General features: G+C 44.9%; 4 protein-coding genes across 6 annotated transcripts in view; 2 read left to right on the top strand and 2 right to left on the bottom strand.

Annotated features, from left to right (window-relative positions):
- CARHSP1 (calcium regulated heat stable protein 1) overlaps positions 1-9,395 on the top strand; it is a 33,905-nt gene extending 24,510 nt beyond the window's left edge. Inside the window, exon 4 of the mRNA XM_033074544.2 lies at positions 7,733-9,395. Coding sequence (XP_032930435.1) covers positions 7,733-7,895 — 163 coding nt within the window. The 3' untranslated portion in view covers positions 7,896-9,395. The remainder of the gene's footprint in view (positions 1-7,732) is intronic.
- Positions 9,396-10,021: 626 nt separating this feature from the next.
- Positions 10,022-16,651, bottom strand: PMM2 (phosphomannomutase 2). Its single transcript, XM_033074518.1, has 8 exons — positions 16,563-16,651; positions 16,234-16,345; positions 15,330-15,406; positions 14,672-14,763; positions 13,921-14,020; positions 13,393-13,468; positions 12,174-12,289; positions 10,022-11,161 (listed from the first exon to the last, which is right to left on the bottom strand). Exons 1-8 carry the CDS (start codon positions 16,626-16,628, stop codon positions 11,057-11,059), a joined length of 744 nt encoding a protein of 247 aa, XP_032930409.1. The 5' UTR covers positions 16,629-16,651; the 3' UTR covers positions 10,022-11,056.
- Positions 16,652-16,689: 38 nt separating this feature from the next.
- TMEM186 (transmembrane protein 186) lies at positions 16,690-18,299 on the top strand. The gene is made up of 2 exons (XM_033073710.1): positions 16,690-16,735; positions 17,385-18,299. The coding sequence occupies exons 1-2, from the start codon at positions 16,727-16,729 to the stop codon at positions 18,120-18,122; spliced, it is 747 nt and encodes a 248-aa protein (XP_032929601.1). The 5' UTR covers positions 16,690-16,726; the 3' UTR covers positions 18,123-18,299.
- Positions 18,300-19,392: 1,093 nt separating this feature from the next.
- ABAT (4-aminobutyrate aminotransferase) overlaps positions 19,393-25,862 on the bottom strand; it is a 48,468-nt gene continuing 41,998 nt past the window's right edge. For all 3 annotated transcript variants that reach the window (XM_033073708.2, XM_033073707.2, XM_033073706.2), the window contains exons 13-16: positions 24,791-24,958; positions 23,933-24,079; positions 22,863-22,974; positions 19,393-21,587 (exon numbers count right to left, since the gene is read on the bottom strand). In XM_033073708.2, coding sequence (XP_032929599.1) covers positions 21,466-21,587; positions 22,863-22,974; positions 23,933-24,079; positions 24,791-24,958 — 549 coding nt within the window. In that variant the 3' untranslated portion in view covers positions 19,393-21,465. The remainder of the gene's footprint in view (positions 21,588-22,862; positions 22,975-23,932; positions 24,080-24,790; positions 24,959-25,862) is intronic.

Raw genomic sequence — 25,862 nt, 5'->3', positions numbered from 1 at the left:
GTGCAGGACCCTGCACTGCCTCTGCTGGACCTCAGGCTGCTCTCTGCCCAGCTCTCCAGCCTGTCAGGGTCTGGCTGGATGGCAGCACAGCTTCTGAAAGGTGCTCTCTGTCTGCTTTGTTCTAGTGAGTGGCTCTGAAGGCTGCAGGGATGATTTGTTTTGGTGTTTGATAGCACTCGTGTGGAGCCACTTCTTTTTAACTGGTTGGGTACAAGTGAGTCCTGCTTCCTCCTGCTTACTGCACACAGTTCTCAGCTTGGTATAAATAGTTGTGCTAGGGAAATGTCATGGCTCTTTGGGGTGATAAGGTTTTGTTTTTCTCAGATTCATATTTCACTCCTCTCTAGAACAAACACAAAGTATGCTTGCTGTAGTGAATATAACCCCCTAGCTGGCAAGCATGGAGGCAGAGGAGTTACTGAGATAGTAATTCCAGATAACATCTCTGGAAAGCAGGAAGCAAAGGCAAATTCATTTGCCTGGAGTGATTTTTTTAAAAAGCCCATAATTACATTTTTAATAGTGAAATGACAACTGTTAGTGCTTTCATTTCCACCAGCCTGTAAGATGATCCACTGTCACCAAATCGATGGTGATGTTACAGCACCAGTGAGAGAGCTTTATCCCCCTGTGTGCCACCTCCCTGCTCGTGCTCCCTCCCAGGAGTGAGTCAGCTCTCACACACACTCCTGGTGTGTTGTCACTGACACCAGTGGCTCTGGTGGCCTCCCTCTCTCTCTTGCTGTTCCACCTGTAGCTGTGGGATGTTCCAGAGAGCAGCAGGGGCTCCCTGCAGGGCTGGCTCCTGAGGTCCCTGTGACAGACAGCTCCACATCAGCTTCCCTTCCCAGCTGGGTGCTGAGGGATGCTGAGGTGGGAGCCCATGGCAGCAGATCAAGTGTTAGAGCTCTGCACCCACTCTTCTGCTTCCCAGTGCATTTGGGAGTGGAGATGGGTTTGTGCTCCAGGCTCTGGTATTTATCTGGGATTTGGCCTGAAGCCTGTGTACCTGCAAGGGCAAGGCAAGGAGGTGGCTCACCAGAGAGCAGTGACAGATGAATGACCACACTCTTGGTTTTTGAAAAGATTTTATTTTGCAAAAGCAGCATATTTAATGAGAGAGAAAAAATATGTAGTGCTTGTGGGTTTTCTGCAATTTGCCAGCACTTGGCTCTGAAGGGGAAAATGCTGCATTGCAGAGAGGCCTTTGGGCTGGGGCTGTCCTTCAGGCTGCATTCCTGACCCTTAGAATGGTGCTGTGCTTCCCCCAGGGCCTCTGACACACAGCACCCCGAGTCCCCAGGGAGATCCTGAGCCTGCTGTGCTTTACCTGTGCACTCTGTGATCTCAGGGTATGCCTGCAGTGTCTGTAACTCAGCAGTGCTGAACACTGGAGGGCTCTGGCTGGGCTCCCAGGTGGGGATGGTCCCATCCTGCTGTTGCATTCCAGCTGCTGGCTGTGCTGCAGATGTTGTCAGCTGCATCTTCCTGCAGGGAGAGCCCAGCTGTGTCCCTGTGCACCAAGGAGCTGGCTCTGAGCTGTTTGTGTCCATGGAGAGATCATCTTTCATGCTCCTTCCTTTCCTCTGATTTTCTGCCTGATCACTGTTTGGTGCAAAGCATTAATGCCACATCTCCTGGCTTCTCTCTGGTGCTGTTCCTCTGGTGGAGTGGAACAATATGCGTTGGAAATTGCCTCATAATTCTAAATGATGTGAGAGCTGAATCTGAGCTGAGAGAACAAACATCTCTGGCTTTTCTGGCTTTTGTGTGATCTACCAGCAAAACAGTTTCTGCTGACTTCAACCAACTGCTCTGGGGGTACTGGGAAGCCAAATCTCAGCTTTCTGACTGCCTTCAGAATACTGGATGACTTATGTGCTTTGGACAGCACACAACCTTCCTGATGTGCTCCCTTTCTGATGCTGTGCTGCAGGGTGAAGTGTATGCAATTAGTAGATTGTCTGGGGCAGGAAGGAGAGGCAGCAGAATTCCAGATCTTTCTCAAGAGGGGTTTGGAAAAGAATAGAACAAGGATAATATTTTTCCTAAAGGTTCTCCACGCCCCCAGTTGGCTCAGAAAATGCACTTTGCAGTGGTGCGTGCAGGAGAGTCAGGTTGCTGTGGTCATTGTTGTAGCTAAGGCTTCCCAGAATCTTCCCCTAAATCATACAAATTGTAAAGGTCAGAGCCAAGGCTGGCACTCTATCAGCCAGGCAGTGGCACTGCAGACAGTGGCTGCTCAAGGATGGGGCTCTTGGTGCTCAGTGAGCACAGGATGTGGCTGCCCTGGGTTTGGCTTTCCAATGCCCTCAGTAGGTGGGACTGTGAGGGGATCCAGGCTGGGGGTTTGCAGGGACTGGTGTCTTCTTTGTCTTTGAGCTCACACAGGATCCTTGGGAAGTTCTCTCCTGTTCCCATGGGATGTGCTGTGCTGCTGGGCTTGAATTAGCTGCTGGAAGTAGGTGTGGAGCCGTAACTATCCCTGAATGTTCAGGGGATTCAAACACCACCACCCAGTGAACTGGGCCAGAGGATGGTACATCCACTGAACCAGGAGAGAATTGGGAAGTTTTCATTGCAACAGCACAGAGAGCAGGGCAGTCCTGGAGCACAGACCTTGGATGTTAACTGCTGGGAGTCCCCAGTGTCTGAGCCTCTTGCACTGGTCTGTCCCAGTCCCAGTGTGGCTGGTGGGGACAGCCAGCCCTGCTCCTGGAGCCAGCCCTGCTCCTGCCAGCCAGCCCTGCCCCTGCCAGCCAGCTCCATGAGGTCACTGCTCCTTCCCTGCTGGGTGCACGGGGCATACATGGGAGGGCACTTGGGATTAGCAACTCACAGTGGTTCATTATTCTGTTGTATCTTGCTGTTAAAAACCCCACAGGTTTCTTGAGACAAGTGTTGAGGTGTTAAATGAACTTCCAGGAGCCCAGGAGGTATCAGAGCCCACTGCCCCATGGGTGTGCCCCATGGTGTCACCCAGGGAGGCTTGGTGACCAGCAAGGCTCGGAATTCACCGAAAGCTCTTGCTCAAAAATGTCTCCATGTGACATTGGCTTTGTCCCAAGAGGTTTAACTAGAGTCCTGGAATATGAATAGCAGCTGTGAGAAGGAAGAACTAGAACATTCCTTATTTAGGTAATTTCCTAATAACCTCCCAGTTCCCTAAAAATAGTGCAGGATAAAATGCTCCACCATACCAGCCTGGCACTGAGCTGGGAAATGGGAGTTGCTGGATAATCTAAAACTCACTCTATTGTGTCCCACTCTGACTCTAACATCAGGGAAGCATTTCCTATTTTTAGCTTGAATTTGAAGTGTCTTAAGATTCCCAGGTATGTTGATATTCATTATTTTGAATTGAAAGTGTACTCCAATAGTACTGGAAACCTCCACATTCCTCTAGATCAATATTTAATATATATGTAGGGTGAAAGTAAAAAATACAGATCTAAAATTATTTAATCAATAGGTAACATCAAAAAAAAATCCACATTTAACTTCCTTTACCAAATTTTCCAGGTAACTTTCATTGTTTACAGAGTATCTCTTGTAGGCTGTGTCTGTTCCAAGAACTCTGTTTACTCTCTCTGGTCTTTTCCAGTTCATTTCCTGCCCAGTGCTTAGGACAATTGCTTCCTGCTGGATGATCTTCCCCCAGCTGTGTGTAGGGCTCTGCCTCCAGTGCCACCATCTCATCACCTTGGGTGCCATCACATTGTTCTTTCTGGATGCCACCAGAAGCACTGCACAATCTGGATGCTGTTTGTTTCTGCTTCCAAGCATCACATGTAGTGATAGCAGGGCTGGAGTCAGTCTGTGTCTGTCCCAGCAGCAGCTTTTGGTGGCAAACAGGGGACACTGTTCACTCACTTCAGGCTGCAGACCTTTGTCCTCTTGCTTTTCGTGTGCCCTGGGGGCAGTGAGCTAATGATCTCCTGTTTGTTAGGCACCAAGAATAGCTAGTGATCACAAATCTGCAGGAGGCAAAAGAATATCTGATCTGTGGGAGGAAAGTTTAAAGGCCAAAGCAGAAAATGGAATTGGAGATGTTTGTGTGGCCACAACCTTTATACACAGCTGTGCAAAGGACAGGCCTGGCCCTGCTGGGTAGGGTCACCTCAACAAGTGAGGAGAGAACAAAGTAGGGATCAGATGAAGCCATGCTGGGGTTGACTGAGGTTTTATCACAAGCTCCAGTCACTTGTAGTGTCAGCTTGGATAAGTAATGAAACCAAGAAAGGCTCTGATGCTGTCAGCATAATGCTCAGCCCTGCAAGAAATGCTCTCTAGCAGAGAAAAGTGCACCTGTCTGGTCTGGGCAATGCTCAGGGCTCTGCAGATTCTGGGATGATCTGATCTGTTCAGTAGAAGGAACATGAGTATTTAGCTCATGATTCAGCATAAGAAATGTGGGTCAACAAATATTTTTGTTTTTTTCTTTTTGTTGGCAGCCCAGGGCCCAGTCACCTCCCAAGGGCTGAGGGATGTGCTGGCTCCCAGTGCCAGCTGAGTGTGTCCTGCAGTCTGGCCTTGGCTTCTCCTCTCCCTGGCTGCAGTGTGTGCTGTGTTAGGCATGTTCTGTGTGTGTGTGTACTCATTCACTTGGGCTGATTTCTTGGAAAACCAGAATCACTTTGTTGCCAGTGTACCTGCAGCACACATCTCACCAGAACCTGTCCAGGTACATGTTCATATTTCAATTTTAAACAAAACATACCCTAACAAAATACCCATCTTTTTTAATGCTGAAGCTGTACTTCTTCCTTATTTGATTTTGAATATTCAAGTGGTACCTAATTTATCTCCATTTTTCAGGAGCTTAAAGCTTTTTTGAATTGGTGCTTCAGGAGACTGCAAATCCACTTTCCTTTTGCATTCACCGTATTTACCTACTTTTTCAGATTTCAAATGTTTATTTTACTGACTGTGGCTTATCCTGTTTTACAGGAGGTTTTAAAAAACATGTAAAGTTCCTGTTTGTTAAAAAAAAAAGATGTTTCAGCCAAAGCTGAGATCCCTTCCTGGGCAGGGCATCCGTTTGGTTTGGTGGCTGTGCAGGGGTGACTGTTCCTGCTCCGTGCAGGGCTGGAGCACCAAGGGGAGATGCTGCTTTACTTTTAGTGGGTTTAGCTCTATAGCAACAATTCTTTTCTTTTTTGTTTGTATTATTTTTTTGCGATGAAGGATCAAGGTTCCTCAAGATTCAAGAGGTTTCAGTAGGAAAGGTGATGTCATTTTTTTTAATGTGCCATTCCTATTTTCACTTGTGGTTTGATTCTTCCAACCCTTTCCTGTGTCTCTTGTTGGGGCTTTATGTCCCCTCCTCAGGTTCCAGCACATCCTTGCTGCAAATCTGCTGTTTCAAAATCAGGGTAAACTTCTGGGTCTTTGGTGGCAAATTCCTTTGGGACTAGAAAAGGTAAATTAGTTTCTGCTCCTGGAAGGACAGTAAGGGTTGAGTGTGCAAATCCCTTCACACCTGAAAGCATCTTTACCCTGCTGGAACTGGGGGAAGTGGGGCATGAATGGAGGCAGTGAGTGGAGAGGACAGCCACAGCAAAGGTCAGATGTGGGAGCTGAGCAGAGCCTGTCCAGTGTGATGCTGGGCTGGGCTGACAGGATGGCCTGGAGGCTTTGGGAGTAGATAAAGGTCACTCAGATCAGCCTGTGTGGGTTGGAAAGGGCTGTCAGGTCTGATGAAGGAGGTTTTATCTTGATTCTGCTGTAAATATTTCTTCTGCCTTCAATTTACTCCCATTTTCCCAAGCATTGCTCTGAAGGGTTCAGCTTAGGACGTGCCCTCCTGGGTCTGACTGCCACAGTCACAGGCAGCTCTGGAATAGAGGTATTTCCAGGGAAATAGAGTTTGAAGGACATGCATTTCAAGCCACAGCCTTGGGAATGCCTTTAACTCCTCTTAGCAGGCTTTAGATTTGTATTTAGATACAGCAGCATTTTCGATATCATGTTGATACAATCAGTTAGCAAACAATGACTTTTCTGTTGAGTTTCCCATGGGAGAAGTCCTGATTTAGGGGTCATTTTTAGCTTCCCTTGTACATGCCTGGTTCCCCTGTCCTGTTCCTGGGTATGGGCTGCTCCTGCTTCACCAGATCCTGGCACCAGCTCCCTGAGCAGCCCTTGCAGAGCTGGAGTCACACAGGAGCCCTCAAAGGGGGAAGGGTTGGGAGAGGCAGTGCTGGCAATGAAGTTGGAGAAGTTTTGCAGAACTGTGAGGAGAAGCAAACTCTGATGTGAGGTTAGAACTGGCACCTCCTATCAGTCCTGCCAGTCTTTCCTGCAATAGAAAAACTCTAAGAATAATGGGTCACAAAATGAGAGGGGATATAAAGGGCACTGCTAAAATCAGAGATCCCTGCTATTAACAGAAACATGGGGTAACATTCCTGGGTCGGGTGAGCATGCTCCCAGTGTGCTGTCAGAGAGGGCAAATGCCAAATTCAGTGGTGCACTACAATCTCCTGGGCTAAACTACTTTGATTTTTCTTTCCTGGACCCCAATCTTACCTCCACTGTAACAGGAGCTCACAAGCAAGTCACAGCAGTTAGGTATTCAGTAGAATTTGTTGTTAGTGTTGATCTGTTCCCAAAGGCAGATTCTGCTGAGAAACACTGAAAACCATCAATGAGGAGTGTAGAGCCTAAGCTGTCAGGCCAGGGGAAGCTGAGCATGGGCTCGTGTAGGGATATTTAGGGAAAGGTGGAGTGGCATCTTCTGTGCTGTCAGAGCCTCATGGCAATGCAGCAGGGAGGAATCTCTGCCCATGCTCACTGACACATGCTGGGATTTTTATTACAAAGCTCTGATCTCAGGCACAGGGTGGAGGTGAGGAGGGCTGTTGGCAGTTCTCTGTTTCATCATTGTTCTGAACAGAAGGTGAAGCCCTTTTGGCATCTCCCACTGATTCCAAACACAAATGCACAGTGCAGGTCTTCCAGCATCCCCTGGCATCACTCTGGAGTCTTCTAGGAGGCTTCTGGAAATCTCCCTGAGTGCTGGCTGAATGTTTCTGCAGGCTAGCACATCAGGAGAGAGAAACTCTCTTTTCTCACAGCAAGTAATTTTGAATTATTTGATACCAAGTCTCACTGGGGCTCTTTTTTTTATTTCATACCACAAACTGTGTTATGGTGGAGTAACCTAAAGGTAAAATATTGCCACCACGTGGTGCAATTCCTTTTAAGAAAAAAAAAAAAAAATGAAAAAAGAAAACCAAACTGAAAGTTCAAAAGCTTAAGTAAGAAGTAGGGGGGGAAAAAACCTACCAAAAAGAGATCAACTTTTTTTAGTTTAAAACCCATATCCCCAGAGTAAGTGGCAGCCAGTGGCAGCCAGTGGCAGCCCTGCCCTCTAGTGCTGTTGCATGTGAGGTGCTGGTGCACCGTTCTCAGTCCAAGCCTGGGCTCACCTGAGTATTCTTTAAAGCAGATTAGAGTGGGGATTTTTGTGGCTTTCATTGGGTTTTATTTTGTACTTCTTGTGGCTGGTTGATTTTTTTAGGGCGATGCTGGTGTTTATAGTATTTTCATAGGATTTCACTTCAAGACGACCAAAATCAACCTCAGACTTTGATCCATGACAGGCTCTATAAAATCCCTGAAGTACTTTGAGCATTGAAGATAACCATTATGATAAAAAGATTCATTAAGCTGCAAAAGAGAACGAGGGTTTCTGTGATTCCTGACTAACTGGAGCTTCCCTCCACAGCATTGAAGGCGAGTACGTTCCCGTGGCGGGCGACGAGGTCACCTACAAGATGTGCACCATCCCTCCCAAGAACGAGAAGCTGCAGGCAGTGGAGGTGGTGATCACTCACCTGGCCCCTGGCACCAAGCACGAGACGTGGTCAGGGCATGTCATCAGCTCCTGAGGTGTCCCCTGAACCCCCTGCTGGGCTCTGCTCAACAGCTGGCTGCAGGACCTGGCTGCAGAATATTGTGTGTGAGGAAACACTGCATTGTCAATAAAGCAGAAGCAGGCCAAAATTACCATTTTTTACAGCTGGCCTGATTTAAAAAAAAAAAAAAGGCAATTCAAATGCTAATGAAAAAAATCTAGCATAATGTGTTTACAAGAAATGTATTTAAAGAGACCTAGTTTGTGTGCTTGGTGGAGGAGGGGAGGTTTGGGTTTTCTTTTGTCTTGTGAACTGATTCCAGGAACTGCCCAGGGGAAGGGGGGAGAGGTTTCAAGCAGAGCTTTCCTAGTGCAGATGGTCAAGCACAACTCTGAGCCCGGGTGTTGTGTGAGCCCTGTGTTCCCTTGGGCTGCTCTTCTAGAGCTGCAGCACCTTTATTGCTGATACCAGTGCCTGAATGCCTCGGCCTGACAGCCAGAGGTGTTCATTGCTGAGCTGTTTTCCTCATGGAAGGAATTCACAAACAGAGCAGCTGCCACAGGGTGGAACAGCTCCATCAGGTGGTTGTGCTCCAGTGCCCATCAGTGCAAATGGTGTGGCTGCACAGGTGTGGAAACTGTGTTGGACTGGTAAAGCTGGGCATGTTTGTGAATTTACTTAGGTGCCTTGGTGGTTGATTAGCAACAGATTTTATAGGCCAGTATTAAAAAAAAAAAAAGAAGTCCATCCCAAATTTAAATTTGCTTCAAGGTAAGTGGTAGAAAACTGTAGAGTAGTGGATACTTCATAGCCTCTGACTGTGGATTTTGACAAGGCTGAGGATTTGCCTTCTAGACTGCATGCAGCTGACTGCCGTGGTGTGCCACAGGGCAGGCAGGACACCTGCACTGCTGCACAGTAGCTGTGTGCTGCCCAGGTGCTGTGCATTAAATACTGTGTGAGCTAGAGGCTCAGCTGTCCTGGTGAGGTAGATTCTGCATCTGTTTCCCTGGCCAGCTCACTTGGTAGGATGTGGTAGGGCCACCCTTCCCCAGACTCTTCATGTAGTTGTAGTGCTACTAAATTGGTTTTGTTCCTGTTTGCCTTCTGCATCTTTTTTTTTTTTCAAATGAAGCATTCTTCTCTGTTGTGTTCCTAACAGTGGATTTTTATTGACTTTGCAAATAAAATAAAATTTAAAAAAGGCACAACTCTTGGTAGTTGTACAGAAGAGTGTAGCTTCAGTTGTGTGTTTGGAGCTTCTCCAATGGTGCTTGCTGTCAGGACCTGTCCTGAGCCTTTCACAGCAGCTGCTCTGGTCCCAGGTGTGACGTGGGGACAGCACAGGGGTGTGGGGTCAGGAACTGCTGTGCTTAGCTGTACCTGTGTTACACCATGGTGTGCTGGGGTTTGGGTTTGGTTTTGTTTTTTATGACCCATAAGCCTTGGTAGTGGTGGGTTTATCACTGTGCAGCTTGTTGGAATATCACTCCCTGCTTTCTTTACAATAAATGCAACCCTTTCAGTGCTGTACTGTGTTTCCAGTCTGCTGCCTGGGTAGCTGGTGCTGAAGAGGACCAGCTTTAAAGAGAGAATGCACCTGCACATGCACCCCTGGGCAGTGACATCTAAGTTTGATTTAAGGAAATGTTTTCACATCAGTGACTGCAGTTACCAGAATAATTAGGAAATAATAAGGCCAGGACATATCAGAGGAGGCTCCCAAGACCAAGCAACCAAAAATGTTGTCTTTGGGGCTGGTAACAAACCTGGCTTTGGTCTTGCACAGGGTATTTTGCACTGGTAACTTCCTGCCAATATAGCAACCAGCCCTGCAGTAAAATAACCAGGTCATCAGGTACAGCAGCTCTTAAATTACCTGTCCTTGAAGAGCATTCTGCACCAGGGATGGCTCTGGTCCTAAGTCACTCCTATTAAAACAGGAATTAGCTAGGGAAGAAGTGTGCTAGAAGACAAAATAGTTTTGGTGCATGAGGTGCATTGCAGCTCCCCCTTTTCTTTTAAGCTCTTTTGGGGGTTTTGGGTGGTACACAAAGATTTGATTTTCTGCTTTTTTACTGCGCAAGTAGCCCAGGAACCTGGAACTGGAAAGATTCAAGTTACTCATTTCTTTGTTCAGACAGGTAGCATGCAACAGGTCTGCTTTAAGTATTTTATTTACCAAAATGACAAATTGAAACAGTATTTTTTCAGGATAAAATCAGATTTTATTCTCCTTTACTAAATCAAACCGCTCATGCTCAAGATTACTTTCCTAATGCCAGATGAGAAAAGTAATATTAACAGTTATACAGAGTATCAGGCATTGATTTGAATTTTAATAGAAACAATTTAGGTCATTTCTGTAGTATGATAAATCTTACCTACCCTTAATGTCTTAGCCAGGAATCTCAAAAAGTGATCAGAAACTAGCAGAAATGTATTTTGCTAATGTGCTAAAGTTATTTTAAGTAATTTTTACACATGATTTCATAGATTTGGTCTGCAAAGTGTGTAGGCATCATGACTTGACTGTGCCTTGGCACCATGTCCATCCTGAGGAGGGAATTTTGGCACCAGCTGGTTCAGCATTCCCAGGGATAGCAGTCAGGGACTTCTGGTTCAGTGCCACCTTCCCAACCCCAGGAAGAAATAAAACCTTTCCCTTCTACTCATCTTCCAGTTTTAGACAAGAAAATCCCAACTGTCTTATAATTCACATTAATTCATATAGCACAAGGTAAGTATTAAAAAAAAAAAAACCTGCATCTTTTAAAAAACAACCTCAACATAAAAAAATAGGGATTAAGCCTTTCAGGCAAATTTTGAGACCATGAATCAACTAGATCAGGATTATACCTCCCCTTCCCTCCCTAAATAATAATGAACTAGTTAAGCAAGTTTACAGGTATCTTAAAAAACAATCCAAAATATAACCCAACCCAAACCCCCACAAGCAAAAAGAAAACAATGTACCTATGCACCTGGGAACTGAAAGATGGTGCTAAATGAGGTCTGCTGTGTTTCCCTGTCAGCAAGGGGTCTTCAATTACAACATTTCCCTTCAGTAATAACTGACCTGCAAAGCACCTGCTATTCATGACCAATTACAAAAAACCAATACAGTAGGAAGATGATGTTTCAAGTTATTTTGCTGTTTTAACCGTCTTGGAAGTGTGAATTCTCAAACCCTTTTATTTAAAAAACAGCTCTTCACAGATTCTTCTTGTATCCTGTGGGGATGTGACACTGTGGCCTTCTGTTCTGGAGTCTGTGAAAATTTCATAGTCATTCCCTCCCTGGAAGCAGAAGAGGATTTACCTTTATTTAGCACAAAGCATTGTTAAAAAATGGGAATATGAAGGGAAACAGGGAAAAATGAACTTTTTCCAAGGGCCTGCACTGATTAGGCTCAATAAACACCAACACTGCCCCTATATGAGCACAGAACCCCAAATCCATAGCTTCATTCCCAACTTTCTGTTTGCCACACTGCTTTCACAGGGTCAGCATCAGCTCTTGGTACTTCAGCTCTCTGGAAATGCTGCACTGCCACTTAGAGGGTTTAAAATGAACTGTCAGCAAGCTCTGTGCCACAGGGACAGATGATTACTTTTGCAGCTGATGTTGGGGGGAAAAAATTAATTTCAAGTCTGTCTTTTTCTTATAAAACTTCACATTTTATAATTTATAAAGTCCTGTGTAACTTAAGAGTTTTATAACTGAGTTCTTATAAAACTAAGCCTTTTCTTATAAAACAGCCTGACACTGTCCCTTGGCCATATTCACACAGCCAGCCTTAAGTTCAAGCAAGTCCTTGTGCTTGCCAGTGCCCTCACTAGCTCAGTTCTCTGCTCAGGATTTTTAAAAGCCTCTGAATTGCCCTGCAGAGCTCTGCCCATGCTGAGGGAAAGGGACTCTGTTCAGTTCCCCAGGGTGGAGACAGAGTAGTGAGCAAAGGCACAGTGTTAAATAAGACAGAAAATAGATATGTTTAATAAACACCAGCCAACAAGAAGACTCAGTCTATACTGACCAGGTAGGACAATCAGTTTCACACAGTCATGTCACCCAGGTGTTTAACAGAATCAGAGAAGTTCAGTTTTAAAACAACCTCTGTTAAGGCAAGAACTCTGTGTTCAGTTCAGGAAACAGAGGGAAAACTTCCAGCTGCAGCCAGCTAAACATGGACACATGTTTATATCCTGACTTCAGCTCTTGTCAGGATTAAGGTTATAAGGTTAGAACCTACACTCCTCGAGGTCTAATTACAGCAGCTCTCAAATTAATATATCAAACTAATGTACTCACTGGCATGGTCTTGTCTCCAAAGAAATAAATAGTCTTGTATCCATCCTTGGCAACAATTCCTAAGCAGTACCTTTTATCCCAGCCATTTGGGAACACATCGATGCTGATTTGCCCTCCTAGGAGAGAGAGGAACCAACACCTGTTTCATTTTAAGAATGTATTTCTGAAGGGAGAGGAAGTGAAAAAAAAACTAAGTTGGGTAAAATTTTAGGCAGAGGGAGCTCTGCAGAAGACACAGAAATGTTGTTAGACCCTGGAGTCTGTTAGACCCTACAAAATGTTTTATAGGTGTGATTCAGAGATTATTTATCCATTCAACAAAATCTGAGTATGTTCCCAAATACTCACTGCTATCCAAATGAACCTTTTAAAAAGAGTTACATTTAACCTCTTTACTTTTAGAAAGAAAGGACACAAATGTACACAGCCACTGATACATGTACAGCCATAAAATCATAGGCAAAAGACTTCCTAAGGCTTTCAGAGTAGGAAAGAGAAGAAATCAGCCCTTTCAGCACACCCTAACAGGACAACAGCTGTTCCAATTCTGAGCCCTTAGCCTTCACCAATACCTAAGAACATGATTCCCAGCTGAAGCAGGTGTCCAAAAGGTTACAACATAAAGGAGAGAGGAGAGCTGCACTACAGTTCACTTTTGCCTTAGTGCTTTGGCACTAATACCAACAATACTTTGCAATTCTGAAAATTAATAAAAGGCAGGAGTGTGGTAATATATTAGGAGAGAAGGTAAAAGAGAAAAAAATGCATCAAAAATGAATTCCCCCTTATTATAATTTTTTCCTTAAGCTTGCACTTGCTTTTGGATTCTTTCCTTCCTCCCACACAATGCAGGTATAGTTGAAGAACCCGGGCAACTGAAACAGCACTGAGGGAGTAGTTCTGATCAAAACTGATTCACAGAAACAACTCTGACTAATCCAAAGCATCTAATATCTTCCAAAATGTGCAGAATCAGTCACACAACTGACATTAAAGGACAATAAACTGATTGACAAGAAATGAAGTTCTCTTTGTTGATGGATTTCAATTAAAATGTCCCAATAAAAGCCTCAGAGGAAAAGGAGGCTCAGTCTTACCTGCAACCACCCTAGAGAGACCTGTCACACAAATGAGATGGGATGTCACAGCCATAAAATAGTATAACTTAAATGAAATTTAAATTATTGATGCTTAAAATTACATTCTTTTAAAGTATTACCTATAGAAAATGTGAGGCCTTTGCCTGCAAATTCTCTTTGTAGATCAGCTACAAATTTCTCTCTTATATGCTCCTTCTGTTAAGAAAAAAAGGAAACAAAACCAAACATCAGTTACATGCTGTGTTGACTTACCAATGAAAAGATAATCCAAAAACACCTCTAAAAAAGAATGGTTTTGTTGACTTGAATGGACTCAGGCTGGTTACACTATAGATGACAACAAGAAAGTATGGTTTTACCTAGGACAGGGTCTTTTTAGAAACCCCATGTACAGAAGCAGGATGTTCAGTACCCTGGACATTGGATTAAAAATGTGAGCCAAACCCATCTTCTGCAAGTAATCTTTGCTATTCCAACAAAAAAAAATTGTCTTTAGCTTGAGGTCTGAATGAGGAAATTAGTTAAAACACATGGAAAGGATTAAACTGAAAATAAAATGCAAATCATAAAAGTTTTTTACAAATCATAACCTGGCCATAACTGCCTCCTCCAGAAGAGCTGGGTATTTTTCAAGAGTTGTAACTCACTTTATCAAGTTCATAGAACTCAAGTCGTTCTTCCTGGCTGCAGCTTCTTCCAATGGGGGACACATTTAACATCCCGTTTCGGAACTCAATGAAAGTGCCTCTGCAAGGGAATTGATCAACAAGACAGGAAAAAGATGAGAGAATTGCTCAAAACGCTAAATATCAGAATACATTTCCATTTAATTCTTAAGGGAATCAGCTGTCTCACTGTATGTATAAACTCTAAACATGCAAGTACCTCTGGCACTAATAAGTCTTTTGGACTTTGAATCTGGCAACCTCAACATCATCCTTACTGGCTTTTAAAAGCATGATTTAGTTTAACAAATATGACTGGAGCATCTCAACAACCTCAGACTTGATAGGCCAGGCTGTTAGTTTTGGTGTGAAGGTGCAAAATTCACAGCAATGTGGGCAGTGTCCTGCCCTGCCTCACACCACACATTTCAGTGTCTGGAGCAGCTGCACCTCACACATCACACAGAGCTGCACTTCTCATCTCTGGAAAACACCATGCTGCTGAATTACAGACATGGCAAGGGAACACTCCTACTTCAAAACTGAATCTCCTTCCCTCTGACATAAAATGCTAAATCAGTATTTTAAACCCTGTGCTCCAGGATGGAGCTCTGTTTCACACACACAGTGCTGTTCCCTAAACAGAAATTACTCATTTTTTTGCAGAGCACCCTGAGCTGAGCTTTATACCCACAGAGAACATGGCCACATTGAGATGTCTGTGTGCACATACCTCTTCTTTGGAAGTTTAATCTTTGCAATGTAACTCAGGCAGTAGTTGATGACATCTTGAAGGATGTCCTCACCCAGGTGGCCCTGAATGCTCTAACAAAACAAACACCATTCAACCAAGGGTCCAGAATTTGAGATTCTAAAAGCAAGCCACATGGAAAACACAGACATTGGATAATCAGGCATGGTTAATGCCACAGAGAAACAAACATGCCTTCAATCAGTAACATCAGCTGATGATCACATGGTACCAACTAAAGGCTCTCATTTCTCTTTTTGTTCATTTTATAACACCTAACTGTCCTTTAATATGATTCCTGCTTGTACCTGCTTCAGAAGGAAACTGTGTGCTACAGGCAGCAGCCCTAAACAAAAAGCTGCATTTGGCTATAGCCAAGCATGAAGAAATGGAGCTTGTTCCTGCAGTAAACTGGAAGCACTGGTCAAGGCAGCAAATTCAGCCAGGATCTCTTTTAAATGTTTACTCTCCATTACTTATGTTAAACATTACATGGCAAATGAATGATCCATTAACAGGACTAACACATGAAAGCAGCAGTAATTTTGGTCTTTGGAAGGGTGATTGCAGAGGACTGAAAATAAATCAAAATATTATTTAGAAAATTTCTTTTTCCCACTATTGGAAATTTCATACTTACCTGCTTGCTCAAGAACTTCCCATCTTTGTATGCTACCAGGCCATTTTCTGGGAACACGTAGTCATATTTTTCAATCACTGCAAACAAGCAAAAAGACAGTAACTCATCATTTCCCATATATACTTAATGCAGAATTATCTCAAATGTGAAATAGGTTAAAATACAGCAAACATTAGCTCCAAATCATGAAAGTTTCATGCTTTCATCATAGTGTCAAGCTCAAGATTAATGCTAGTCCCATTCCTCACTGTGATTAACGCACACCTCAGGTCACACAAAGTCCTTTGTTTGACTTACCTGTGGTTTTACTTAGAGGCATGTGACTCTTTGCTTTAGGTGTAAAGAAATGATCAAACACCTCAAATACTACAAACACCTGGTACACAGCCTGGCTAGAGCAAGTCAAATACTGCCCTTTTGGGTTTGTTTCCTCAGTATCAGTCAACTTCAGCAGATCTCTGGGAGTTGTGAGTCAGATTTACTGGAGACCACTTGGAAGGCAAACAAACTCTGAGCTGTCTGGGCACTACAGGAGGCTCTCAGTGGCATCAGTTAAGTAAAGACCATTAATGAAGGACTAAGGCGAGAGTCCATCACTGCATCACAACCCCACAGTGAACTAAACCAGCTCCTCGAGGGATGTGCTGCACACACGTGTATGTCACATACACGACTCCACGGCACCCAGCAGTGTGAAAAAGCCCTCCTGTTCTGTCACAGAGCCAAGATCTCACCATTAGTAACAATCTCTTGATTTGACTTTGACACACCGAAGGCCGGTTAGCAGCTCCCCACAGCGGAGCGCACCACAGCACACCAGGAAGCCGCTCAGAGGGACGCGAGGGGATGAGCGGGGCTCAACCTTGAACCGTCCCGGCGGGGATTGCATCAGCCGGGCCCTTACCGTCCTCGCCCAGCTGCTCGCGGATCTTGGCCATGTCCGAGCCGCCCACCACTCCCACCTTCACCTTCTGCCGCAGCCGCTGCAGGAACGCCGCCATCTCCGCCGAGATTTTCTGGGGTCCAAAACAGAGCCGTCAGATTGGCCAGAGGCCAGCGCCTCCATGCCGCAGCAATGAGACAGACTCGCGGCACGGTGCGGGTCTTTAAGCAGAGTTAAACGTGTTAAGTGTGCCCAGAGCCCGCGGCATGCGGCACACGCCGGGCCCCGCGGGGGAACGCGCTGTGCCATCCGACCGCTCCCCGCGGGCTCGCAGCCCGTCCTGCACTCGCCTGGCGCGGGGCTGTCAGGGTGCCGTCCACGTCGAACAGGCAGAGCACCGAGGGCGGCGGCGCCATGGCTGGAGCTGGGGCCGGGGCTGGGGCCGGAGCTGGGGCCGCCCCTCCCGGCGGGCCGCGCGCGGGCCGGGGCGCAGCCGCGCTGAGGCGGCGGGGCCATGGCGGCGGTGAGCGGCGGGATGGCGGGCGGGCTGCTACCCATTCCCCTCCTTCTACCCATTCCCCTCCTTCCTTCTCCGCTTTCCCCGTCTCCTTCCCCCGTTCCCTCATCTCCTTCCCTTCCCCGGTTCCCCCATCCCTGTCCCCATCCCCTCGCGGCCCGCTCGGTGCGGCTCCGGGCACAGCCGCGTGCTGCGGCACGGCGGGGGCAGCGCGGCCTTTCCCGTCCTGCCTTTTCCCCTCGGTTCTGCTGTTCCCAGCGTCTGCTGCCGCCTTCGGCCTAGCGCGCTCTCCTCCCCTTTACCGCGCTTGGTGCACTTTTCTCTTTCCCTAAAGTTGCTGTTCAAGTGATTATTCAAGAGTCGCCGATTTCGGCAGGTAGAAGCAGCTTTCGCTGGTATAGTGCTCAGACAGCGAGAGGCAGGGGATGTGTAAGGCTCAGAGATGAGCTTACTGTTATCAGTTGTGTTAGCAAAGTTTGTGCAGGGAGAGGTGCGGGGACAAACAGCAGTTTCCTATCAGAACGCTGGTTTAAGGTTACAGTGAGCTGGGGCTTGTACTTTACTGTCTGTAGGTGCCCGAGGGTCCAACTCTGAGCTCAGTGATGAGGTTTTGAAGAGAACTCAAATGATGACCTGTGGGACTCTTGCTTTACAGGCTTGGCTCTGCACAGCTAGGATTAAAGTCTGCAAGGCACCAGCTTTTGGGAGATGTGTACGGAAGGAGTTCTGGACAAGGTCATGGAGAAGGGAAGATGCTGGCCTGCCCTGGATTTTTGGTTCGTGGAAGTGTTTGCAGTCACAAACCCAGCGAGTTCATGGTTTCAGTAATTACCTCAGGAGACCACGAGAGCTGTCTGTGTGTCTGTCCCACTCGGCCCCTGCTGCTGTGGTCCAACAGAAGGCTGTGGATGGGAGCACAGAAGAATTCAAACTGGTCTACAGGTTCCCAGGGATAAAATACTGCAGGGTCCTGTCGAGACTGAAGCTGTTGCAGACTGCCACCTCCATGATCATGCTGCCTCCCATCTGCTACCTCTACCTGCAGGACCAGGTGTCTCAGAACATCCTCTTCTATACAACTGGCATTGCTGTCTTTGCTGGGGCAATGTTGTATGGCATGAGCTACTTTTTCAGAAGAATTATTGGATTAATCTACTTAAGTGAAATGGGACAAACTGTCAGAGTGGCCCACTTGACGTTTTGGGGAAGACGTAATGATATTTACTGTCCCATAGAGACAGTGGTGACTTTGGATGAAGTAGGAGATAGCAAGGATGAGCTGCTTCACCAGTTCAAACGGTATAACAGTACAGATACTTTGTATTTTACAATTAAGTATGGCCAGATCGTAGACAGACAGAAATTTACTCAAATATTTGGAGAACTTGAGTGACACAGCAGCTCATTTCCAGTGATTTTCCATGTTGCATGTTCAGTGTGCTTATTGTTCCATGAGGTTTAAGTACCAAACTACACATCTCTGTCCTTTTCCTGTGCAAAGCCTGCTCTAAGTGCACCCAGTGTAGAAAGTCACAGTAGTAAAGCACTGGATTAAAGGTCTTGCAGCTTGTGTGTGGTGTGATGAGTGCTTGTTCCATGTAGGATTCAGTCATGTCACAGCATTCCAAGCCTGAACTGTCCTTGGAACGTGCTGTAGGAGGCCAAATTACTGGGGCTGACCTTGGCTTTTGATTCACTTGGCATCTGCTTGTTAGGAAGTGTGAAAAAGCTCTTGAAATTAAATGCAGGAGCTGCCAGAGCATCCTCACTTCAATCTTTTAGCTAATTTCTGGAATTAAAGCTGGTCTGGTCCATCCACGTGATGGATGTCAGAGAAGGACATGCTCACGTGTTAATGCAATTGAGGGAACTGGGAAGGTGTGTGGGCTAAACTGGGAAGGTGTGTGGGCTGAACTGGCCCCAGGAGGGTCCTCCAGGATGAGAGTGGAACTGGGCAAAACAAGGATGAGTGCTGCAAGAGACACTGGCAGCTAGCTGCTAAGTTAAAGCTGGGACAATAATCCAGGAGCCTCTTACAGAAGTTGCCATTCTTCATTGGAACGGGAAAAGCTGCACCTGTCTCCATGAAGGATTGTGGTCTTACTCCATGGTACTGGCATGATTCCTCCTTTTGCAAAACCTCAGCAGAAATGAGGAATTTAAACCCAAGGAAAAACCAAACCTATCACCTGTAACATGTAACAATTTTTGAATTGTCAGAAGCAAGATACTCCTTACACCCCTCTTCTAGTTCTAACTTCCTTTGAAACTGGTAAATAAACTGACTCTCACCAGTGATCTGGACTGTTCTTTCCTTACTTCTTCCTCCTGTGAAGTGAAACCTCTGTTTCTTGGCAGATAAGCAAAGGCAGTTAAGTAAAATTGCCATTGAAGTGCACAGGGTAACCCTGAATTACTATTTCTCATGTTGAACTTTTCCTAATGGGGTTCTATGAGTTTAAATTTTGGCTGATACTTTGTAGCCTGGCAATATCAAAAGAAATCCAAATATTCCTCAGCATAAACAGCACAACAGCAAAATACAGTGGGCTGGACTGGTACACTGTGGTTTTGGAGGTTTGGCTGCATCAGAATGTATTTAATGTGCACTTATGGTTCAGTTTAGGCATGTACTGGGTATAAAATGAAAAGCCCTGGAGAAGTTCAATTATAAATATTTTATTTAAGAATATTGATTACACATGATTGATGTCATTTGTTATGAATCTGTGTACAGTTACTAGTTACACCATGAAGTGTACTTAAGTATTTGTTTAAACATTTATTTGGCACTGTCCACAGTATGCTGTAAACAATATTAACTTTATATGCTTCAGCTGCAGTGCTTTCTATGTATTCTCTAACAATTTCATCAACATGTTGTACACAATTATACAGTTACTGAGTGTCAGTAAAAATTATAAAAACACCTAGAGTAGTCATAATAAAAGTGAAGATGTGGTAAGACTTCAAATTACTGGACCTTTGCTTCTGTAAAAGTACAAGACTTGCTAGAGACATTCACTAAAACTACTGCACTGATATGTTGAACAAACTAATTCCCAAAATGCTGTCAAATCCAGTTCTTGGTTTGACTTTCCTTTTGCTGATAATACGCTTACAAGGACAGCAATGACAATGAAGTTTTGTTGAACACCAATTTTTACCGGTCCTTCCCCCAGATTTTTACAACCTCTGTTCAAAAACCTGCTCAGGTTCTGCCCAGCTGGCACCAGAATTCTGCTTTCTGCAGAGGTTTACAGAAATCCCACTGGGTTTAAGCTGGCAGAAGTGACTGTGCTTGAGTTTCCCAATACCAGTACTTGAAAATGGGAAAACCATGATTAACACTTCTCAAAGCAGGTACGGAACCTTTTCACATTTTGGTAGCTGTATTGAACATGTAAATCTTTTAACTTCTCTGTCTCTTATGATGTACTTTAAAATTGTGGTCAGGTCCTGAAAGGGCAACTGTAAAAGTCCATTGTGGTCCCTGTTATTTGGTGCACAACAAAAAGCTTAACTTAGTAAACAAAATCCAGATGCTCACTAAGAAAAAGAAAAAGAAAGGCACCAGTTCTAGTTCAAGTCAGCCTTCAGCAAACAGTAAAGAGACATCCAAAACAATTATCTGAAGAGAAACAAATTAATGAACTGTTGACACTTTTTTGATCCTGTGGCTTTCTAGAAGATCTCTGAAGTATGCATGACTTAGAAGATACTATTAGAACAAAAATAGAATTACTTTGCATTATAAATGTGCAGTCAGGACTAGGCCTTCACTGTAGTGGCTCTGATACCAGATAATGGCATTTCTGCTTTAGTTTTACAAAATACCTCAAGTATTTGTGTAGAAGTTATAATAGATAAATTAATGGCTATTGTGTGTTCTGGCCAAATGGTAAAATAATCTGGAATCATTCTAGACTGCTGGCAGAAGTGGAAGAATGTGCTTTGCATGGTTCTCTAAGCTTTGTCAAATTATATACTTCAGGGTAGTTTTCTCTGTACAAGTCTACTTGTAAGAGAAGTCAAAAGTTTTAAAACCCATCCGTGATGAGGACAAGAGGACAAGGGCTTCAGTGCCACTCGCAGTGCTGTAGGTGTGGCTGAGGGCATCAGTGCCCTGTGAAGCAGTGAGCGCAGGCTGGGCAGAGCTGAGGGTGCCCTGCTGCAGGGTATGGCAGATGCCTGTACTCCAGGGAATAAAGCTGGAAATTATTCTGTGAAATACTGTGCTTGGCAGTGGTGGAAAGCAGAGCTTTCCTTGAAACACTGGTTTTATTCCAGCTGCCGTGAGAGAACGGCACTGTGTGGCAGGCGTGTGGCTCTCAGTGTTGGCCACACTTGCTGCTGCTTCTGGACGCAAATCTGCCAGGGTCAGCTGTGGAAACAGACTGTACCAGGTCCTGTTCTGACAGTGAGAGTCAGGGACGTGGCTGTAGGGAGGACTCTGCAGTTAACATGGCCCAGGCCAGAAGAGGGAGGCTCTAGGGAATGCACCAGGCCACATTGTCTAGGGAATGCACAGGGAGGGACAGCTGCATGTACCTGCTGGTGACCAGTGCCAATGCTCTGCCTGGGGCACACGTGCATGGAGCAGCTTGCCTGGGGCAGGATTACAGACAGAACACAAACCTCAGTTTATGACTTTACACTTAGTTTGTAAGTAGAGAGGACATGAATTAATGCAAACTAATTTCATAATCAGCTGTTCAGTGCAAGGGAACTGCTTTTTACTTGAAGTTTGCTAAGATGTCACTGAAGATGTTCAGGAAGAGGTGTGCATGGTGATCCTTGAAGATCAGCGTTGGACGAAAACGGATGGATCTGTCTCCACAGCCTCCCAGAACAACACCTGAAATGAGAACAGAATAGGTCCTCTAGTCATTTCCATCTTTGCCAAATATCCACAAAAATGCAGCTCTGAATGAGGATACCCTCAATGTGAAGGGCCAACAGAAGCTCCCCAAACCCTGCCAGCCACACCTATGGTACAGCACCTTGTGGTGTGAACGGCCTCAAGCTTCACAGCAGCTGAGAAGAGCACAGTGGGTGCTGGACCTGTTCTATAAAACATTTGGAGTATTGGGACCAATCCTGGCAGCAATGGAAAGAATCCATCCAGCACAGAGCCTAAACAGCATCTGAGATTTCAGAGCTGCAGTACTCTCCTGGTCAAGTATCTTGGTGCCACAACAAGACACAGGAGGTTTCTTTGCATTGGTTTTTAAACTAATTCGTTTTTAATGACAAGAAGTTAAAATGTCTCAGTGCCTGCAAACCTCTCCCTGCAGTGCTTTAAATGCACTTTTTAGCCCAAAATCAATTCTTGGAAATGCTTGAGCAATGAGAACCCAAGCAAAGATTAGCTTACCCTGCCTCAAAAGCAGAGCCTTGGTTAACCATGAAACAAACCACTTGCCTTCTCTCCCTGCTGCCTTAGTTTCCAAGAACAAAAAATGGTGTCCTTTACACTCTAGAATTTTGGTATCACCACAGTTTAGATGCACCCTGCCTGCTTCTTTCAAGGGATAGGAGTAACAGCAAAAACAGACAGCAGCAAACATGGGGCCCACACAGTTAAATTAAAAGAATGTTAGGTGTGGATCCCAAGGTTCCCCTCTTGATACCTGGGCCTGTCTGCAGCTGGTAAAAGAGGGCTGTCACTGTAGATCTGTGCCCATTTTAGGCACTTGTATTTCATCATTAGATATTCCTAGGTGTAGGAATTATGTATTTATAAAACTCATCGTTCTTCTCCCTGTGTTTTCCTGACAAATATTAACTTTCCTCTAACTTTCCTGTTTCTAGAAGTAAGCATGTCCATGGGCACCTAAAGTCACTGCAGAGGACTCTGAACCTGATGTCATAAAAACTCATTCCCTACACAGATCTCTTCCAGTAACCTCAGACTTGCAGAGACTGGTAAATGTTCACACCATGCAACAGCCTGCTCTGAGGTCTCTGACAATAAGGATTTCCAGAAAAGTCTAAATTCAACTTTGTCATTTCACTGCTGTCCTCTGATACTGAAATACTCAAACACAATATGAAAAGGAAAATGTGAAGCATTGCCTCCACATGTGAATGCTGTTTGTCACATGAAGCTCATCCACACACAGTTTCTTACCTTTGTTTCTGGCTATTGTAATTAACTTGTTTCTAGTTGCATCATTTGGAGTGTCAAATGAACAGAATGTTCCTCTTCCTCTCACTCTGCTGATGAGATGGGGGTAACGAGCCTGCAGAGAGAGAACAGACAAGCACATGGCAGCTGCTGCAACAGAGGACACCTGGTGGCAAGCTGGCTCTGCCAGGTGGAAACCCTGCTGCCTCCTTGCTCCACTGGAGTGGAGAGTGCCTCACATGGCCTCGTGTCCTGCTCAGCCTGCAGAGCCCAACACAAAGCAGGGAGGGAGAATGAATCTGACCCATGAGCTGGAACGAGCATAACACACCTTATTTACATCTACAGTGGACTCCAGGAAAACCTGAGCATAAACCATCTGCACTGGGGCTAGAAACAGCTCATTCTTACCCTGCACTGAGACACTTGCCAGTAGCATCTGCATCACGTAATCACAATCCTCATCTTTTGGATAGGACTAGTTGTATTCTGGCCCTCCAAAGTATGAGATTACAGTACTTTCTGTTCTCCTGCCTGCTATGTCTTAAAGGTGTGCAGAGAGCAGAGACTGTGTTTGGAATTATTCTATGCAAAATGCCATTGGGAGGTGAGCACCTGCAAGCCTATCCTTAAATGCCTGTCCGTAGAGCTCCACAGTAGAAGCTTTAACAAGGGATGGAAAGATAAAATTTTCTTATTTCAACATCCCAGCAGAACAAAATATGAAAGCACCTTCCTTTAAAAAAAACTTCAGGACAAAGAAATGCCAGCTGCTTATGGTAACAAAACCTTCTAGCATAGTAATTTAATTAGCTGCAGTACATACCTTCAGATATTTTGAGAATCACCCTTTATATTGGATTAAGGTATATAAACCAGCATTTTCAAATCAGTAAAAGAAAGTCTACTTCAATTCCAAATGGGACACATTTATTCAGACCTGTGTTGAAGTTATTATCATGGTATAGACCCCAGCTGGAGTTCCTCAGTCCAAATGTTTAAACTGGATGAGGTCAGATCCTACTTCAGCAGCAAATTTCTCCTCCTTCTCTAAATTCCTTCCAGATGTTTACCTGCAAATCCAGCAGCCCAGTCAGTAGTGCTTTCCCAGCGTGGGTTGCATTGTTTAGAAGGTCTTCTGTTTTAATAACCTTAATGACTTCAGCAAGCATAAGGTTCTTGGATGGATCTCCAAGCCAGGTGTTAAAAATCCGGTAGGGCTGGGGAAAGAGTGGAAAGAGAGTTGTGGAACTTGTTTCCTGGCAAGTCACTCTAAATTGAGAAAAGCAAGGCATCACACTGGCCTTGCAAACATGTGGTGTATGAAAAGGCATGCACTAATCTCACCAACCTCCCTTTTTTATGTTATGAAGCAAAACCCCATTGCTGAGCTGAAACACAGGGTGATTACTTCATGCTTCTCTGCCTTGCTGCTCTGACATCTCACAAACACAGCTACAGATGACAGCAAATCAGCATCATCTATACAGCCTTTTACATCAAGCTTTATGTTCTTCCCCTTAATTTGACTTTTTTGTTTATTACATCTAAAATGCCATTAATGCAAAGACTGAAATCTTGCTGACAGAATCTGTAATGCTGACATACAAGCTCTGAAATTCCCAAGTTGCCCTATAGGAGAAGGTGTCTGTGGTTGGATTTTGTACTGAAGGTTTATTCCATCAGGCCTAACCCAGTTCTCCTCTCCCCACCACCAGCTTTATGACCTTGGTGACTGACAACAACTGGAATAAAAGTGAAGAGGTGATGACACCTATTGTGTGAGCACACAGCAAGTTTCTGTAAAACAGCAGCCCCATTCAGCTGAACCTGCACTGCTGGAAGAAACCTTGTCCCTTCCATGGATGTTACAGTCACTCCTCAGGGGGTCACCAACTACCACAGAGTTCAAGTTTCATCAAAAATCTTACTGCATTTGGCCTGAACTCCTCTTTGTGGAAAAATCCTCCTGTCATCATCTTCTTACTGAATGTGACCACATCAGCTGGGTCATCCAGGCCCCAGTGCTCGTGTGCCCAGAATTTTCCTGTGCAGCCACCTCCTGTCTGCACCTCGTCCACCAGGAAAGCACAGCCATGCTGCAGAGACAGACACAGGAGCAGGAATGTGAACCCTCCTTCCCAAACCAGAAGCTCTCTTAGTGAACACACCAACACCAGACAATCACAGGCAACACCTCTCCTTCCTCTCCCTTCACTGCCCCATGCCCTCCTGAATCCCCCACCAATGCACTCATGTGTCAGATTTCACAGTAAAAATTCAGCTGTTTTTTCAGGAAGGCACCAGAAACTTGTTTTCTACCCATAATCATCAAGTACATGCTTTTATATATTTTTGAGCATTTCTAGAGGATGCCTGAAAACATCTGGGAGGAGCAGAGATGGCATTTTCAAAGCCCCTGAAGGAAGCAGAGTGTCATTTCTAGGGGCTTTGTTTGTTTGAAATATGAATTCTCTGCCCCCAGTCAGAGCTGGGCATTATGTGGCACAGAGGCAGTGCCAGCAGCATGAGCTGGTCACTTTAGGGGGCATGAAAAGCTGCCTTTTCAGACAGCTCTGCTGGAAGAGCTACTCATGTGAGCTGGCAGTGTGGGGTTTTTATGTGAAGGACTGTTTTGTCCAAACTTTGTGACAGGGAGAGAAAGCTATATCGTAATACTGAATTTAAAAACAATAGGTAAGTACTTTTGGCAGCATCTCTTCTAAATAGGTAACTTTACATTCCAAATACAAAGCCATCTGTCCTTTTCATTGTTTTATTGGAACATCAACATTACAGCTGGACTCAAGTTGTGCTTCAGCTTTTTTTTTTTTTTTTTCAGTTAAAAAAAATGTCATTAAAAATTTCTACTTTTCACAACCTGCTTCTTCAGAAATGGAACCTCCTCAACCAACTAGCAGTATCATTTAAGAAACACACATGCAAAATTAATATCTAATTAATCATGGAGTAATTTCTCTCTCACTTTGAAATTAGAAGATA

This window comes from Catharus ustulatus, chromosome 16 (assembly GCF_009819885.2).
Source record: "Catharus ustulatus isolate bCatUst1 chromosome 16, bCatUst1.pri.v2, whole genome shotgun sequence".
Classification (NCBI taxonomy): domain Eukaryota; kingdom Metazoa; phylum Chordata; class Aves; order Passeriformes; family Turdidae; genus Catharus; species Catharus ustulatus.
The sequence above is the reverse complement of the archived record's forward strand: the minus strand, read 5'-3'. Positions and strand labels throughout refer to the sequence as shown.

Excerpts from the sequence above, each read along its gene's own strand:
- PMM2 (XM_033074518.1), bottom strand. The coding sequence starts at position 16,628 with ATGGCGCCGCCGCCCTCGGTGCTCTGCCTGTTCGACGTGGACGGCACC. Across the intron at positions 15,407-16,233 it reads CGAGCAGCTGGGCGAGGACG|TGATTGAAAAATATGACTAC; the intron begins GTAAGGGCCCGG and ends GCTTGTTTGCAG. Across the intron at positions 14,764-15,329 it reads GGAAGTTCTTGAGCAAGCAG|AGCATTCAGGGCCACCTGGG; the intron begins GTAAGTATGAAA and ends TTGTTTTGTTAG.